The sequence below is a fragment of the Micropterus dolomieu genome, linkage group LG08, assembly GCF_021292245.1.
Source record: "Micropterus dolomieu isolate WLL.071019.BEF.003 ecotype Adirondacks linkage group LG08, ASM2129224v1, whole genome shotgun sequence".
In the NCBI taxonomy this organism is placed as follows: Eukaryota; Metazoa; Chordata; class Actinopteri; order Centrarchiformes; family Centrarchidae; genus Micropterus; species Micropterus dolomieu.
In genome coordinates, this window is record NC_060157.1 from 8,453,245 (window position 1) to 8,470,532 (window position 17,288).

The following is a 17,288-nucleotide window of genomic DNA, read 5'->3' on the forward strand; positions in this document are numbered from 1 at the left end:
GGGGGGGGGGGGGGGGGCACAGCCCCTCCATGTGAGATTCTCAGACCCCTTGTGAGACCATATGCTGGTGCGGTTGGCCCTGGCTTCCTCCTACTGCAAGACAATGCTAGACCTCATGTGGCTGGAGTGTGTCAGCAGTTCCTGCAAGAGGAAGGCATTGATGCTATGGACTGGCCCGCCCGTTTCCCAGACCTGAATCCAATTGAGCACATGTGGGACATCATGTCTCGTTCCATCCACCAACGCCATGTTGCACCACAGACTGTCCAGGAGTTGGCGGATGCTTTAGTCCAGGTCTTGGAGGAGATCCCTCAGGAGACCATCCGCCACCTCATCGGGAGCATGCCCAGGCCTCATTTTGACTTGTTTTAAGGACATTACATCAAAGCTGGATCGGCCTGTAGTGTGGTTTTCCACTTTGATTTTGTGTGTGACTCCAAATCCAGACCTCCATGGGTTGATAAATTTGATTTCCATTGATAATTTTTGTGTGATTTTGTTGTCAGCACATTCAACTATGTAAAGAAAGGAGTATTTAATGAGATTATTTCATTCATTCAGATCTAGGATGTGTTATTTTAGTGTTCCCTTTATTTTTTTGAGCAGTGTATATGTATTTACTTTTAATGTACGCATGTAATATGTTTTATTCTTTCTGCGAATATAATCCAATTAATCTTATTGCCATACTGTATAGACACCTTATTTTGAAAACCGAACATTGTCACATGTGTATCCTTGCGCTAAATTCATCAAGTCCGACCTAATTTGATTCCCATATCGCGTAACATGAAGACTTAACAGCCTCTCTTCAGGTAGGACTTTCATACTGCAACACTTGTCTTTGTAAAGACAGAAAATGACAGGATAACGTCGCTAACCTGCCTGTCAGCTCGCACTAGTCCGTTTCAGTGGATTTACCATAAAGGCTTCAATACGTGTGAACTCCAAATTTAGGTGCGGTTAACTTAATCGCCTTCTCAGAAACGAGTGACAGAAACACTCAGCGGGTCAGACCGTTTGTTGCCTTTTCAAAGAAGTCAGCCACAGATGGAGTGGATGTGCTAGGAGACAATGCAGCAGAACAGTGTCTGAGAAAGAAGCAAAAATGGCCGTTTGCAGACACTTTAAAATGTTTCCACACTGCCGACATGTCAATGTAATTGTTCGGTAAAATTTCTTCGACCTTTTGACTTATTAGGCCGAACACCGAATGTGCTTTTTTGCTATTTTCAGCCGATTAATTTCGATGGACGAACATTCGGTTCGGTTCATCCCCATTTCTTAAGCCCTGACTAGCTATGACGTTTAAGTTTAAATGGCACAATCTGATTTAGTAAATCACTAGTTTCAAATGAGCTGAGTAGTTGTTGGGTGGACTCCTGGTTTCAATTAGGCACATAAAACGGCACATGCCACTTATGCCAACTTTAACTGACAGCTCTGTGTCGCAAGTAAACAAACTACCACATGTACCAACAGCGCTGAGGAAAAAAACAAACTAAAAACACATTTTTCACACGGATTGTAGTGACTGAATCCAGAAGTTTAGCACAGCTTTTCTATCACCTGCTGCTGTTTGATTATCAGCTGATAGAAAGTCAATACTGCACCTGCCTGTTTATATGCCACCTGTACTCAGCTAGGGCTGAACGATTTTGAAAAAAAGAATCTTATTGCGATCATTTCGACTGATATTTCAATTGCCATGCAATTTACGATTTTAGAGGGAATGGTTGTTTTTACATAATTATTCCCATTTTCATTGAAAAACATATTTAAATGATTATGGTGTGATTTTTGCAAGGATCTGTACCAAAGAAAGATGTAAAATATGATATGAAGGCCAGGAAATATAGCAACAACAACATTGCACCTCCTGTGATTTGAAGTTTGCAGTAGGCCATATTGTGATGTCGATGAGATTTTGATTAATTGTTCACTCTATTCCCAGCCGTTACGCAACAAGTAGCATAGTCAATTGGAGCGCAGTTACTACAAACTTAGGAAGGAAGAAAGTTAGTGATGGGTTTACAAATAGCTGGCACAACCTAATACTGTTCTGTTTGTTTTTTCAATAATGTAATCCAGTTATGACAGACAAACTGAAACAAAATCTTTTAAAAACATTATTAGGATGATTACCCCAGACTGCGGATCTCCATCTGTTGGATGATCTCAACATTTTCGGGGAAAAAGGATGGCTCAACTTTGCAGTTATGTGGGTCTCTAGGAGGAGGAAGAGGAGGAGGGGGGGTGAACTCTGGAGGATCATCTTCCTCATTTGAGAGCGCTTTCCATGACTCCTTGAAAAAGACAAACAAAACAATGTTTTTATCTCTTATAGCACATATAGCAAGTTGTGCATAGGCAGTTTCTTAATCGGAAGTGAAATTTGTACCTGAAGAACAAAGAACATAATAGAGGAGGACTTGCCTGCAGAGATGTATCTCCCTTGATGTACTTGGCACCTTCAATCACGGCAAGGTAGGAGAAGCGAAGTTGATCTGCTGTCTGAATCAAGCCCATTCGATGGCGTCGCATCTCCAGCAGTACATCACGAATGCGCACTGAAGACGGGTCTTTACGAATTGACATCTACATATGAAAGCAACAACATCCGGTACATAAGAGTCTAGACTGAGTAATCAAACTTTAGCTGCTAAATATAATTGTTGAGTTTAATAGCATGATTGTCAGACCCGCTTAAACTCTTCCTGAATTGTTGTTTGTTACAACTATTAATGAATTTTGTGTTTTTCTACTATTGCACTTACACCAAAATAAAAACACTATTCATTCCAGTACAATGTCAACAAAAATGGTACAAAATATACAGTGTGTGCAAGTCATTATTTCTCAATAGCAGAAATCGTACAAACCAATAACAAGCAGGTGTCCACAAGACAAAAGGTCCCAGAGCGTCCGATGCCGGCACTGCAGTGCACCACCACTGGACCCTGGTCTGAATTCAGACAACCCGACTCTCGCACCTTGAACAGGAAGTTTAGGAAGGAGGCAGGAGACTCTGGTACCCCAAAGTCAGGCCAGGTGGTGTAGTGAAAATGTAAAATTTCACGAGTCTCCTGAGTCTGTAAAAGAAGATCAGAAGAATTCAAAGACCAAAGAAAAGACATGGACTCACATGCACCAAGTATTAAAAGGGTGTAGTTCTGATCTGAAGACGTGTTTCTTTTTCAAACACACACACAGGCACAAAACAGCAACTTACAGACAGATTTTCCAACTCCAGCTGACGGACTGTATAGTAAGATTTGATGTCTTCTGAGACAAGGGTGAGCTTGAAATTGGTATCTTCAAAGACAGCGTCTTTCTCCTCTCTTTGTGGCCAATACTGGGCACATTTAACCTAAACCCAAATGAAGGTGCACATAACATGTAACATAACAGTAAGAGCACAGCAATGGGGTTACTGGGGCAAAGAAGACATAATGAATATATCACACATTAAGAAGAGTAAACAATGCTTACAGATCCTTTCTCTATGACTCGGTTCAGCATCACCACACCGCGGGTCCTCTGCTCCCACACCATCTCCCAGAAGTTGCCACATGTATTTGGAAGGGGTCCCTGAAAGATAATGACTGTTGTGTTAAAACAGTGGGGGGGTGGGGGAGTTGTTAGTATAACTTAAAAAAAATGGTACAGATCTCAGCAAGGCACTTGATACTGCAGATCATACTATTCTTAAAAAAAGAAGACTGCTTTGGAAGAGCTCACTGTTTTTCCTCTCATGCTACACAGGTTGCCTTGGGCCTCAGGCAACTTCCAAGGCTTTTAAAAGCACTTTCGCCTTGTTTTTTGGGGTTAAAATATTAATTGGATCTATGTTAATTCTGTTGAAATGTGTTATGATAATCTTATGATTAAATGATAAAAAAGATGTTGGAAATGCACATGAACCAAACATGAGACAGTAAAGCACAGTGGAATTTGTTGTAAATATTGAAATACAACATTTTATTTAATAAATGTTTTTTAACACACTATAACATAGTTATACACAGGTATGGAACTTTTTAAGTGCTTAATAAAGTACAGCAATTCCAAAGATGATATTTTGTATTTTTATCATCTGTATTTTACTATATTGTCATTGATTAACTCTATATACACCAGCTTACACTTGTAGGTTCCCGCAGGAGAGAGGAGTTAGTGTTTGACAAATATATTAATAAAAACTTAAATCTGTTTACAACTACATTATCATTTGTTATAAACCATTCATTAAATATTTACACACTCAGTTGCCAGTTAATTATGTACACTTAGGTAAAACTAATGCAGCCTAATACAACAGTCCTCCGAAACATCCTCCCTTCGTGAAGGTTATGATGTTTTTATATTTACTGATGGACTGAGATTACTGTAAGATTACCATCTGACTACAACATTTCCAGAGGAGTGTGCTGAATCTTCTCCATGCTTACCTGAGTAAGAATGTATTTCCTCTGTGCCTCTTCTACTGTTATTAGGCTGGCATTAATGTAGTCATTCGTACCCAGCTGCAGACATATTCTGCTGTGGTCAACTGAGGAGAAGAGAAAAAAAAACAATCATGAAAATATGCTTGTGTGTTTTTAATATGTCACAACCCCCCGGGGACAAGAAATGCAATTCTCACACAAACACAGCTGCTGAGAACATATGACAAGTCTGTCTTCGGACAAAACACAGGTGTCAGCTTATGGCTTTAATACTGAGGTGGAAAACGTCATCTTTTTTGATAAGCAGTGGAAGAATATTTCAGTTAAAAAGTAAACAGCATGACTGGTTTCAGGTTACTGATTTTCACACCTTGTTAAAAGTAAATATCAAGACACACGCTTGATGGCATATACGGTAACTATTTGCAACCTGGTCGGCACAATTTGCATAGCTTATTTAGTGTGAAAAAGGGGAAACCACATATAGTTCAGCTGTTGCACTGTGACTTTCCAGAAGTAAACATTTACTGAATAATTATTCAAACACTGAACAACAATGTTCACCAAATAGCTATGCTTACATAAAAAGACACATCGGTAGTCAAATGCACTGTATGACTGAAGTGATCATCAAAAAAAGATATACGGTACAATAACAATTAAATGAGGGGGTTTGAGAACCAATGTCTTAGACGGTGTTTACAAAGAGCTTTCCAGAATAAAATGCATGGTTAGAAGGAATACGCAGCAATTTTAAATCAAACTTAAAATCTACTGAGACACGTACTCATGAATGATGTGATGTTTTATAGATCCACACTAACTTGTTTAGTGTTTTATACTTGTTTTAAAGCTTTTAATCTGTTGTCACTGTCTAGTTGTGTCGGGAATACGGGTGCAAATATGCACCATCCCCTTTAAATAAACTAATAAACACAATAAAATGGACTTAAAAATATTAAAGATGCTAATGGGTGTGACTGAAGAGTACATAAAAGCCAGCCTACATAATATGGTTTAGAAGATGCCTGCGTTATGTAGCTTGACCTACATGCACTATTATCATACTAACACCTTTAATAAATACACAGTAAGACATTTGCTGCTCTTGAAAAGAGGCCAAAAGTTATGAATTGGAAAGCACATCCTTTATTACGTCCGCCCCTCCACAGTGAGCTCTCCGACTATTGCATAATACTGCCATTGTGTTATTTCAAATTATTATTACAGTGCTTGCACCTGAGGTCAAACAGCAGTACACTGGCATGTTTGTACAGCTTAGAAACAGTGTTGATGCTGCTGTAACTTTTAAGAATAAGTCGCCACTGTGTAACATTAAGTTGGTGATTACAGAGCTGCCATCAATTTAAATGACTATTTTAAATGTTAAAGACTGTTCTGTCCAGTGCATTCAGACGGGAAAAAAAAGCTACTTACATGGGCTAACATCTCTGTAACGATTCCGATTCTTGTTTTCAGGTAATTTGGCAACCTTGCAAGGGAGTTCACAGGACTGCTGACGAATCTCCTGTGACAGAATAAATAAAAAATAAGCGCATATAGCAATACATGAACAATACATTTATATCACATTAAAGGATGCAACCGGTGCAGGCTGTCTCCCATGGCTGTTATATGCTTTAAAACAGATTATAAGAATGTATAAATGTTAATCCTATGTTTAATTATGTGTAAAAGTGCGTTCTCTCACTGTAGATATTTATATATACTCCCTGAAAGTGTCCTTGTGTGTGTGTGTGTCCTTGTGTGTGTGTGTGTGTGTGTGTGTGTGTGTGTGAGTGTGTGAGTGTGTGAGTGAGGAGTGAGGAGTGGGGTGTTGAACATGTCTAAATAACCTGTAAAAATATAATAATACCAGCTGACTCAAGCTGAGCTGTAGTGAACTGATATTTTGTGCAATAAACTGTGGACAAAGCCCTGAAGGTAACTGAACAATAAGTGACTGAATGCTGAAATATTTATGTCAAAAACACGTGCAACAAAGTGACAACGGACACCAACATTTACAATTTGCCTGACAGATACAAAGTAACAGTTCAGCGACTGGACGTGCTTTTGTCGCTCGAGAACCAGGCAGACATCAATCATCGGATTGGTCCGACTAAAACTAAAGACGGAACAAGGCTGATAAAGACAGAAATGTTAACGTTTGCTAATGTTAGGCCGCTGCAGACTCGCTGTGCATAAGCTATCATTTGGCCTAAAAAAAAAAAAAAAAAAAAAGTGGCAGCTTCACCAGCAGTCCATTTCCACCTTGATTTGCTGAGAGGGTCCTACCTGATAAACGGCGCCCCAACTCCCGTTTTCATCGATTTCCAGAAACTCGGCTTCCATTGCTGACAGTCCAGCTGCCACTCCTTCTTCTTCCCCAGATATGGACAACCGCAGCTCCCCAGTGATTAAACACGGTGTACTCTTAAAAGCGTCCCGCAGTATCTTGCGACTGTTCCGCCACTATTCTGTGCAATTCTCAGTACGGCGGCATAGATTACCGTATTACCTCTCTCGGCCTGGTTTTAGCGGAAACACGCCGCTGGCTCCTCCTACACGGTGTCGCTGCCGTCCTCTGGTGCCTAAAAAAAGAGGGGTTTTTTTAAGAGATGATATTCCGCTCCGGGTTCTCGGGGTGTGAAGTTGGATTTGTAAATCCTTAACAAACCAGGATATGTCACTTTGTATGATACAGTCACTTTACCATTCCTACGGCAGCTGTAGAGACAAACTAGCGGGAACGCGCGGAAGGCATCTTGTATCTTGAACGTAGGCGCCTGGAGCGCGCACGTACAACTCACGTACAGTCACGTAACGGTCTGTTTACGTCCAATCTGTGGAGTCTCTGCTGCAGCTTTAGTCAACGAAATATTCTAGCTGGTTAAAACTCATACTGGGGATGCGATATGAAATTCTTTTAAAATTCCAGATATATATGTCCGCATAGTGTGACCTAGCAGAGGGTCATCATGGATTAGCTGTTGGTTCAGTAGCTTTCTCCACACAGTGTGACTGACAGCAAGAACTGGGACAAGGGACTTTGGTGCTACTAGCTAGCAACGCAACTTAGCTAAACGTTTTGAATCAGCCTTACTGCAGCGACAGGTATTATGTAAATTCTTGACAAGTTCTTCTGTGTGTGTCGCTATATGTGTTGTCTTCCGCTGGGCTCCAGTTCACTTTATATGGCTGTGTTTTCTTTAGTTGTCTAGCGTTGGCGTTAGCCCTCAGCTGTCGTTAGCTGCTTGCTTGCTAATGTGTAGCTATAGTTATTGCCTCCCAGTGGTGGAAAAAGTATTCAAATCTTTTAACGGTAAGTTGCATTAGGAATGTGCACAATTACACATTTATAAAGTATAAGCCCTGTATTCTAAATGTCACAAATGAAACACTCAAGTATTAGCAACAAAACATATTTCTGTATCAAAGTTTAAAATCCTGTTCCTGAAGAAAGTCAATTTTTTACTTTATGTTTACTAGCTGTTTTGCATGAACAATCTTAATCTGCTGACTATAACGTTAGCTATCAGACAATGAAATAAACTAACATAGCGTCTAATATTTGCCTCTAAAAAGCTGTGTAAATCTCACAAATTGGACATTACAGTTACACTTAAATTTACTGTCAATCTTTGTTTCTCAAGCTTTCTAACTCACACCAAAAATGCATGTCACTATGCTACAGTCTTCTGTCCGTTTAATGCACACATATATATACACAAACACTGACTCACCAAATGATAAAACACATGTCATAAGTGCTGTATGTACAAATGCTGTAGTGAACGCTGAGTTGTCTATCTATTTTAGATTCCTGGAGTAGTCTGAGATCTCAGAGAGATTATCAAGGCAGCATGGCTCCCAAGGACATCATGACCAATTCCCATGCCAAATCCATCCTCAATGCAATGAACTCACTTCGAAAGAGCAACACACTCTGCGATATCACTCTGAGGGTGGAGAACACAGATTTTCCAGCTCACCGGATTGTCTTGGCTGCCTGCAGTGACTACTTTTGTGCAATGTTCACCAGTGAGGTAACAATAAAAAGTGCTCAGTGTTAACAAAGAAGCATATTACATATGGTTTGATAGAATTAAGAAAATAAGGGGAAATATGTCCAATTTACCTATCTGAATATGATCTGTTTATTCTTCACTCTGTTTTTTGGCTTGAGACAGTGTTTTAATTTACCAAAGAAGACACAGTTGACAAAACAGAATAGTTTCAGCATGATAACAAATGCTTAGAACAAATCCCTTAATGAAATGTTTCTTGTCATTACACCTGATACGATGTGTTTTTGTGGACCTGCAGCTTGCAGAGAAGGGGAAATCTTTTGTCGACATCCAAGGGCTCACTGCAGCGACTATGGAGATCCTGTTGGACTTTGTCTACACAGAGACTGTGTTAGTCACAGTGGAGAATGTACAGGAACTGCTCCCTGCAGCGTGTTTGCTACAGCTCAAAGGTAAGTTTAGGAGTGCCTGCTATACCTTGATTTGAAAAGTATGTTCTTAAGCCAGCTGATATTGTTGCATTACATTATGAATATTGGCAGATGGTATCTGCACGTCTTGAAAAGTCTTAAAAAGCATCAAATTCAGGATCCTCAAAAAATCACATTTAATTTACAAAAGTCTTAAAGGTTATCTCTTCCCTGCCATAGGCAGTAGTGGTAGCTATAAAATGTTTTCGTATCAGGTAGCAGGCTTATGAGAGACATTATAGCTTACGCCTATACTAAAAGAAGTGGAATTGTTGTGGTTGTGGGTTGTGGATCCTTTTTTGTAGAGTTTCACTCAGCAGCATCAGATCTGTTGCAAGCACTGTCACTACTGCTAGCTACAGCAGCAAGTGATATCAATTTTAGCAAAAACTTAATTAATCCTATTAAATTGGTTAGTCAATCCATCCATTTTATGCCACTTGCCTAAGTCTAGGTCATGTAAATTTTATTAATCATATAATCAGGAATATATCCTGCTGGGAAGTAATGAAAAATGTGATATAATAATAAATTATTCTAGGCTATATCGTCCCTTGTGGTTTTCCATCATACTTTCATACATTGTACAGGTGAAACAGGTATTGCATTTTATTCTATGCGTATATATTAGAAAGGTCTTAAAGTCTTAAATTTAACTTGAACCCTGCTAGAATCCGAGGCACAGTGGCATGGCGCCACTTTTCAAATGAAATGGCTTCAGCGTTTCCAAATTCAGAGTTGTTGAGTGACATGAGAGTCTAGTCGATCAGGTTTTGACTGAATTTGAAAAATACATGTGTGTTTATACGAATGTATCTTTGTTTTCCTCAGGGGTGAAAAGAGCATGTTGTGATTTTTTGGAGAGTCAGCTTGATCCCTCTAACTGTCTGGGTATTCGTGACTTTGCCGAAACTCACAATTGCCTTGACCTGATGCAGGCTGCCGAGCTCTTTTCACAGAAGCATTTCTCCGAGGTGGTTCAGCATGAGGAGTTCATGCTGCTCAGCCAGACAGAAGTTGAAAAGCTTATAAAATGTGATGAAATCCAGGTAGGAAAACTGGACGTCATTGTCATTTGTACTTTTTTGGTGTTGGTCAGTTGTTGTGTGGATGTTTTTAAATACCTGATACCATAACTGCATATCTGCTCCCCAATAATCTGTGTATATACCCGCTGCATCTATAAAGTTAGTATTGGTGTTAAGTTTCCTGAAAAGCTTTAATAGTATGGTGTTAACTGAGTTTGACACTCACAGCTTTCTTATTGTCTTGCACCTGAGTGCAACAAAGAAAACCATGTACCAACCTGCTATAATCTCAGTTAGTGCCCCCCGTCTCCAGTTCCACTCACTTTTGCCGAGTGGGCTGACAATGAAATTGCAGAGAAGAAAACCTGATTTAAGTTTGCCTTTGTGCTCAGGAAATTCCTGTTCCCAACCACATGCCGTGATTTGTGAAAACACAGTTATTATCATACGAAGATTTATAGATCATCACTTCTCTCAAATGGTTCTTTCCTGGCAATTTTTGTTGTTTTTAGAATAAAACTAGACCATACATGTAAATCGCAGTCACGCATAATTTACCCTCAGTAAAACTTTTCTCTTCGTGTCAACTTTATTTTAGGGTGAGAATTTATGGCTTGTTTTACCTTTACCCTACTGCATTGTTGCACAATGTGTCTTTGCAATTAAAAAAACAATTGCAATGGCTGAATAATGAATGCTAATAGTTATGGATGGATGGTAGAATCGCTGATGAATATCATCTTTTACCGCAGTTGTCAGGTAACTGTTTGAATAATATGTGGATTTACTGGCTTTAAGGTAGCTGTAGTTCTTCTCACTCTCTATGCCGTTTGTATGAAGGTGGACTCGGAGGAGCCTGTATTTGAAGCCGTGTTAAACTGGGTCAAACACAACCGAAAAGAGCGAGAGCCCTATCTGCCAGACATGCTGGAGTTTGTTCGAATGCCGCTCCTGACCCCCCGCTACATTACCGATGTCATTGATGCTGAGGTGAGCCAGGCGACACCCCGCAGGTTTTTGTAATCATACGGCAAGCTTCCAATGAAGGATTATGTGTTGACGTGTTTATCACAGTTACCACCATAATTAAACAAGTTTTGACACGTTTTAGCCCCTCATTCGGTGTAGCCTGCCATGTCGAGACCTTGTTGATGAAGCCAAGAAATTCCACTTAAGACCGGAGCTGAGGAGTGAGATGCAGGGCCCACGCACACAAGCAAGATTAGGTAGGAATCCTGTTTTTAATAGCTATATGCGCGTCTCCTACATACCTACTTTGTAATCTACACTGATAATAAAAGTGATTTTATTCTTCTTCTACCTTTCAGGTGCCAAAGAAGTCCTGTTGGTTATAGGTGGGTTTGGCAGCCAACAGTCACCAATAGACATAGTTGAGAAATATGATCCAAAAACACAAGAATGGAGCTTTCTTCCTGTAAGTATTGAACATTTGACAGATTTTTTTTTTCATCTAAGTGTATTTGGCTAATACAGACAGGTATGTCTTAAACAGAACATTGCACGGAAAAGGCGCTACGTCGCCACTGTGTCTCTGCATGATCGAGTTTATGTGATCGGAGGCTACGATGGCCGGTCGAGGCTCAGCTCCGTTGAGTGCCTAGACTACACCGCGGACGAGGACGGTGTTTGGTACACCGTCGCCACCATGAATGTGCGCCGTGGCCTTGCTGGAGCCACAACACTCGGAGGTGAGTGAGCTGCTGTGCCAAGTGACTTGCACCTTCGCCCGTGTGTTCTGTGAAATGCCCTTCCTTCTGTCTCAGAAAGGTACACAGTAACAATATAGTTGTTTGGCTCTCGACAGACATGATCTATGTTGCCGGTGGCTTTGACGGCAGCCGGCGCCATACCAGTATGGAGCGATACGACCCAAACATCGACCAGTGGAGCATGCTGGGAGACATGCAGACAGCTAGAGAAGGAGCTGGTCTAGTGGTGGCCAGTGGACTTATATACTGTCTAGGTATGGATAGATAATCTTAACGTCTCAATCCTTGAAAACTTCGAGACTTATTAGGACTACAACATATGATTACTTTCATCATCAATTAATTGCTGTTTGTTTTCTCAGCAAATTATTTTATCTATAAAATGTCAGAAATTATAGTTTACCAGAGCCTAAGGTGGTTTATTCAAACCCAAAGACTCATAGTTTACCATCTCATAGGGAAAAGAAAAGCAGCAAATCCAAACATTTGATAAGCTGGAACCAGCAAATGATTGACATTGGCTAACCATATTGGCCTAAATAGAAGACAACCCTGATATAAGACGACAAACTTTTTCAAACACTTGTTTTTGAAAATAGACTTTTTGAAGATATGGCACACTTTCATATTAGTCCTGTTGGAAAGGTTTCTCTGAGTTAACATTAATCCAAGAGATTCCTCGTCCTTGGAGCCTTTTCTATTGTAAAAGTCAAACATAAAACAATACCGTTAAAGCAAAAATAAATCTCACATTTGTGTATCTTTCCTATCAGTCACATACTCTCCTGTCAGGCTATTGGAAGAGGTAAAAACTCTCCAGAGTTAAGCGTATCTCAGACTTTCTGACTTTTTGTGACAGCAGTAGTTCTTGTCAGCTTGACAGATGATTCAGTCCGTGGTCCATTTCTGTAGTAAAGACATCAGGATACACTTCAGACTTGTTTTCACTCGTCATGAAGTTGTTTCCTCCATGGCACGTGAGCCCTCAGAAACTCCTGTAGGTTTAACTAGGCAGACAAAATACTTTGATGGTTGACTAACTCTAACCCACACTATTAATGGACTTGACACTCGCAACCAACTTTTAAAGGGGGAAAACTAGAAAATGGAGCATAACAAAAGAAATGTGGAATGAACTGTTTAACAAACCTAGAAACAGTAAGGCATCTAACAACTCATAATAAAACACTCTGTAAGACCTAATGTTACACCGGTACACAACAATAATTTCTGATGTGAATACGGTAATAGTCTAGTTGTAGAATATAATACAATCCCACTTTCAAACATAATTTACCAGAAAAAGATGCTGTTCGGGCCACATGTCTAAGTCTGAAATATTTACATTCTTGATTAATCACTTAATCATTTGGTTTATAAAATGTCTGAAAAAAAGTAAAAAATGCCCAACACAATTTTTTCCAGAGGATGAAGATGATGACATTAGGGGTGACCCCAAGTAGTCGAAGATTCATTGCTTTGATAGGAGGAGCCTAGGCGAAGAGGAAGAGAGACGGAGCAGACTGGTGTTGTGCTAAATTGTCCGTGCACCTCGCGGGACGTTCAATTCATTGATCACCATTGACGAACCACACAAAGAATATTATATCGTTTTTAAACAGTACTTCGAATAGACCCGTGAGGTGCATACCCAGTGATTAATGAACAGAGAGTGCAGCTCTGCAGCTTCTCAAGCTTAAAGGGGAGCTACCGTGTGTAACGCCCCACCCACCCACCCCGACTAAATTCTTAGTCAGGGACAAACTTAAATCATATTATCAATATAGTTGCCAAGTATTTTTCTGTCAATAGACTAATTGATTAATCGCTGCAGCTCCACACTTGTCATTTCTCTGACAGGTGGATACGATGGACTGAATATCCTGAATTCAGTGGAGCGGTATGACCCACACACTGGCCACTGGACTAGTGTCACACCGATGGCCACCAAGCGGTCAGGTAGGTAAGAAAGCAGAATGAAGTAAAATATTACAGCTAACTATTCTGTTCTGTGTTACTGTTTGACTGAGTTTGCAACTGTTTTCAGGGGCTGGTGTGGCTTTACTCAATGACCACATCTATGTAGTGGGAGGCTTTGATGGTGTTTCACACCTTGACTCTGTTGAGGTCTACAACATCAGAACAGACTATTGGACCACCGTAGCCAGTATGACCACTCCTCGATGCTATGTAGGAGCAACTGTTCTCAGAGGACGTCTGTACGCCATCGCTGGGTAGGAAAGAATATCCTAATGACCTTTCTGTGACAGTGGGTTTGAAGGATAGGTTTGAATTTCTTCAAGTTTAACTTCAACACTTGCATGCCACATGTATGCTGAGGGACTTATGGGTTGCTGTAATCCTTCCTCCTCTCTATACTGGCTCAGAAGTGACACCTTCGCAGCACGACTACACTGTAAGAAATCAGGAGCAAAATCCACAGTCCTTGTTTTGTGCAAAAAATGCATCCTGAAGTTTAGCCAAAGCTAACATACGGCTTCAGCAGTCTCAATTAGCCAAATCAAGTGTCAGTTTATTGCTTTGTCCCGGCAATTCAATTAACCGGACATATCCCTGCACCGCAGCTGAGCAAAGAAACAGGCAAGACCAGGCAAACACAAAGGGGGTTGTGCTCAACAAAGACTGTAACTTTGGATGAGACACACTTGATTTGTCTAACTCAGGCTGCATCAGATGAACTTCTGAATATATTATATTTTACACTGAAAGCGCTTCAGGAAGAGATCTCTTAATGGCAAGTATGAACAGGAGGAATTGTTACAGCAAGCAAATATTTACCTATACCTAAGATATACCTATTTTAATGTTCTTATGGGTACCTGACTATTGTTTGATCATAGACTTTTTGATTGTGAACCTATCCTTTAAGTGGTTTAAGAAATGTTCTTTTGTTATAAAGTTTATCTGAATAATGATAATTGTGTTACATCATTACCACAAGTGGCGACTGAACAGAAGTCACTAACAGTGTTTCTGTTAATGTTTCCTTTGCGCTCTGCTGGTTTAGCTCTCACAGCTGTAGTGTGAGAGGTTACTAATTAACGTGTGAGTGAACTTGTGTTCAGGCTGTACAGCATTGCAGTGTAGAGAAGTGCTGAACGCTGTGGTTAAAACTCTCAGTTCCTCCTTCTTTGTCTCACATCTCCCTATAGATATGATGGAAACTCTCTTCTCAGCAGTATTGAATGTTACGACCCGGTTATCGACTCATGGGAGGTTGTTACTTCGATGGCGACACAACGGTGCGATGCAGGTGTCTGCGTTCTACGAGAAAAGTGATCTTAGCCAAGATAAAGAGCCACAAGACGAAAAGCAAACAGGATGACAGGCAGCTAGACTTTGCTAAAATGCCACTAAAACGGAGCCACAAAGGGAGATGTTTGTTCGCCAGTATGCAAATAGTTAGGGCTGCCTCCTCTACTGGATGGTCAACCCTCCGGGACTTGGACCGTGCAACAGAGATTCAGCTTCGCCGTGGTAGACTTCACCTCAAAAGAGGCCTCTAAGGAGCCCATCACCACTTGCATGTCTCTCTTCGGTGGTGCTTGTTGCTGTCGTTACCTGTGAGATTATTTTTTCAGTTTGTCTTCAAAGTGCAATATATTTCTACTCATCATAAGAAAACATAAAAAGAAGGAGCCGACGTAGACTCCAGTTGCTGCTATATGCCTTATGACTTTGGCCTACATCAAACAGTGAACATCCATGTTGCCTCCCATTTGACTTTGATGATAGTTACAGTACATTGGCTTATTATCAAGTGTACTCATTCGGCATTTGCAAGGTCATTAATGGGTCAGTAATTCAACCCTTTTTGTAATTCTTCCTGTAAACAGTGGTTTTAAATTCACTTTAATACAAATGGTTACTTACTACTTACTGTTGCTCTCAGAAGATATATTTAGAGATAAATATTGTTTTAGAAAATGACTGAATTGTACCAGTTGATTATGATTATTTTGTCCCTCCGTCTGGAACAATTGAGGGAAAAAAATCACAAAATACTAAGTATGAGTTGCATGTGATTTGTTTTTTTTCCCTCAGCTTTTAAATTCAGACGTGTACATGTAGGACACAAAGTCATAACATCACTGTTGCCTGGGAAGTGAATAAACAGAGAACTGACATGTTTTATCTGTGGTGCATCTTCTCAGTCTGTAAGCGCCTGTTGAGTGACAAAACACTGTGTATTTGCTTCACACATCGCCCGCTGAGTCAGCGGCGTAAGAAAACTCATCATTCACATCCACAGAGCAAATGTGGAGAATCAGTCACTAGAAGCAGTTTGAGCTCTCCGAATTCACTAGACTGTACAGAGTAGACACATCTATTTTATCCCTGTACAACTTGTCCATTGGACCATATGGAGACAGAAAAAACTGAATGTCCACACCACCAATCTACTGGTTTCACTGTCCTGCTTCCCAATATCTTTTATTTTAATGAGAATAAGCATTTAGTGCAGTCCAGACTGAAGAATCTCAACAACTATTGGATAGATTGCTATGAAATTTGGTACAGACATTTGTCCCCCTCAAACTAAATTCTAATAACTTTGGTGATCCCTTAACATTTTATATATCGCCATCATCAGGGCAAAGTATTATCAGCAAAATTACTTAAAAAAAACTTAAAGTAATAAAACTAAAATTACTTGTTCTGCAGAAAAGGGGGCTCTATGACTCTTATTAAAATTGTTAATACTTTACTGTTGTACATACAGTTGGTAGTTTAGTCCAGTGGTTCCCGACTTAGGAATAGGTCCCCTCCAAAGGGTCAGATAAAAAGAAAGATAAATGTGGATGCTTTTGAGATGATTAATATGGTAGGAAAGACGAAAAGAACAAACAACATTAGAAACATCACAAGAGGGCCCGACCAGACACTGCTTTCCTAAGTTAAATGATTGGGAACCACTGGTTTAATCTTTAGCAATGCATGTTATCGTTTGAACTAGTAACTAAATCTTTCAAATAAATGTAGTGGAGTAAAAGGTACAATTGTTCCTACTCAAATGTTGTGAAGTAGAAGTATAAAGTAACAGAAAATGGAAATATTCAAAATTATACTGAAGTAGAATTAAATAATGTGCTTTCCACCACTGCTAAACATCAGCATGTTAGCATGCTGGTGTTAGCATTCAGCTCAAAGCATCGCTGAGCCTACAGCACCATATTTTCCCCCTTTCTTTCTAACTTAAATTCACCAAATGTAACGCTGGTAAATGTTGTGTTTCCCTGTGTGTCACCCTCCATTCACCAAATGTATTTTCATCTGATGGCTGAATCAAGCTCTGTTGGACACTATGTTGTCCTGATGTTTCCTGAAAAAGAAAGATCTCATGTTCACTGAACTGTTGAAGCTGGCAAAATACCTCACCATCGGGAAAGTTACCTCGATAAAATTAAAGGAACTTTCCTGTGGCGCTTTGTCTGATTTGCTGAATGAGCAATCAAATACTGTTAAAACTCTGTTTCCAAAGAAAAGCCTCCTTTCTAACCAATGAAAAATGATAAAGCATCTCACCACACAGGATCATTTCTGTATGTCTCTTGATAAA

General features: G+C 40.0%; 2 protein-coding genes across 4 annotated transcripts in view; one reads left to right on the forward strand and one right to left on the reverse strand.

The window, feature by feature from the left end:
• The window catches only part of LOC123974851 (tyrosine-protein phosphatase non-receptor type 1-like), an 11,252-nt gene extending 4,070 nt beyond the window's left edge, over window positions 1-7,182 (reverse strand). The window contains exons 1-8 of the mRNA XM_046055810.1: window positions 6,747-7,182; window positions 5,886-5,976; window positions 4,452-4,552; window positions 3,493-3,591; window positions 3,233-3,370; window positions 2,883-3,092; window positions 2,437-2,598; window positions 2,146-2,306 (exon numbers count right to left, since the gene is read on the reverse strand). Coding sequence (XP_045911766.1) covers window positions 2,146-2,306; window positions 2,437-2,598; window positions 2,883-3,092; window positions 3,233-3,370; window positions 3,493-3,591; window positions 4,452-4,552; window positions 5,886-5,976; window positions 6,747-6,803 — 1,019 coding nt within the window. The 5' untranslated portion in view covers window positions 6,804-7,182. The remainder of the gene's footprint in view (window positions 1-2,145; window positions 2,307-2,436; window positions 2,599-2,882; window positions 3,093-3,232; window positions 3,371-3,492; window positions 3,592-4,451; window positions 4,553-5,885; window positions 5,977-6,746) is intronic.
• Window positions 7,100-15,860, forward strand: LOC123974849 (kelch-like protein 12). Of its 3 annotated transcripts, XM_046055806.1 has the most exons (13): window positions 7,105-7,565; window positions 7,665-7,773; window positions 8,271-8,497; window positions 8,778-8,931; window positions 9,781-9,998; window positions 10,818-10,967; window positions 11,089-11,203; window positions 11,306-11,412; window positions 11,491-11,686; window positions 11,803-11,961; window positions 13,568-13,666; window positions 13,755-13,941; window positions 14,881-15,860. In XM_046055806.1, the coding sequence occupies exons 2-13, from the start codon at window positions 7,716-7,718 to the stop codon at window positions 15,005-15,007; spliced, it is 1,797 nt and encodes a 598-aa protein (XP_045911762.1). In that variant the 5' UTR covers window positions 7,105-7,565; window positions 7,665-7,715; the 3' UTR covers window positions 15,008-15,860. The 3 variants fall into 3 exon arrangements, with proteins under 3 accessions (XP_045911764.1, XP_045911762.1, XP_045911763.1); XM_046055808.1 differs by lacking the exon at window positions 14,881-15,860 and having other exon boundaries at window positions 7,100-7,565; window positions 13,568-13,670; window positions 13,755-13,928; XM_046055807.1 differs by lacking the exon at window positions 7,665-7,773 and having other exon boundaries at window positions 7,109-7,565.
• Window positions 15,861-17,288: the final 1,428 nt, after the last annotated feature.

Bases quoted from the DNA above. Each gene is read 5' to 3' on its own strand.
- LOC123974849 (XM_046055806.1), top strand. From the start codon at position 7,716: ATGTGTAGCTATAGTTATTGCCTCCCAGTGGTGGAAAAAGTATTCAAA. The intron at 13,667-13,754 runs GTAGGTAAGAAA...AACTGTTTTCAG, and splicing joins GATGGCCACCAAGCGGTCAG to GGGCTGGTGTGGCTTTACTC. The intron at 13,942-14,880 runs GTAGGAAAGAAT...ATCTCCCTATAG, and splicing joins CGTCTGTACGCCATCGCTGG to ATATGATGGAAACTCTCTTC.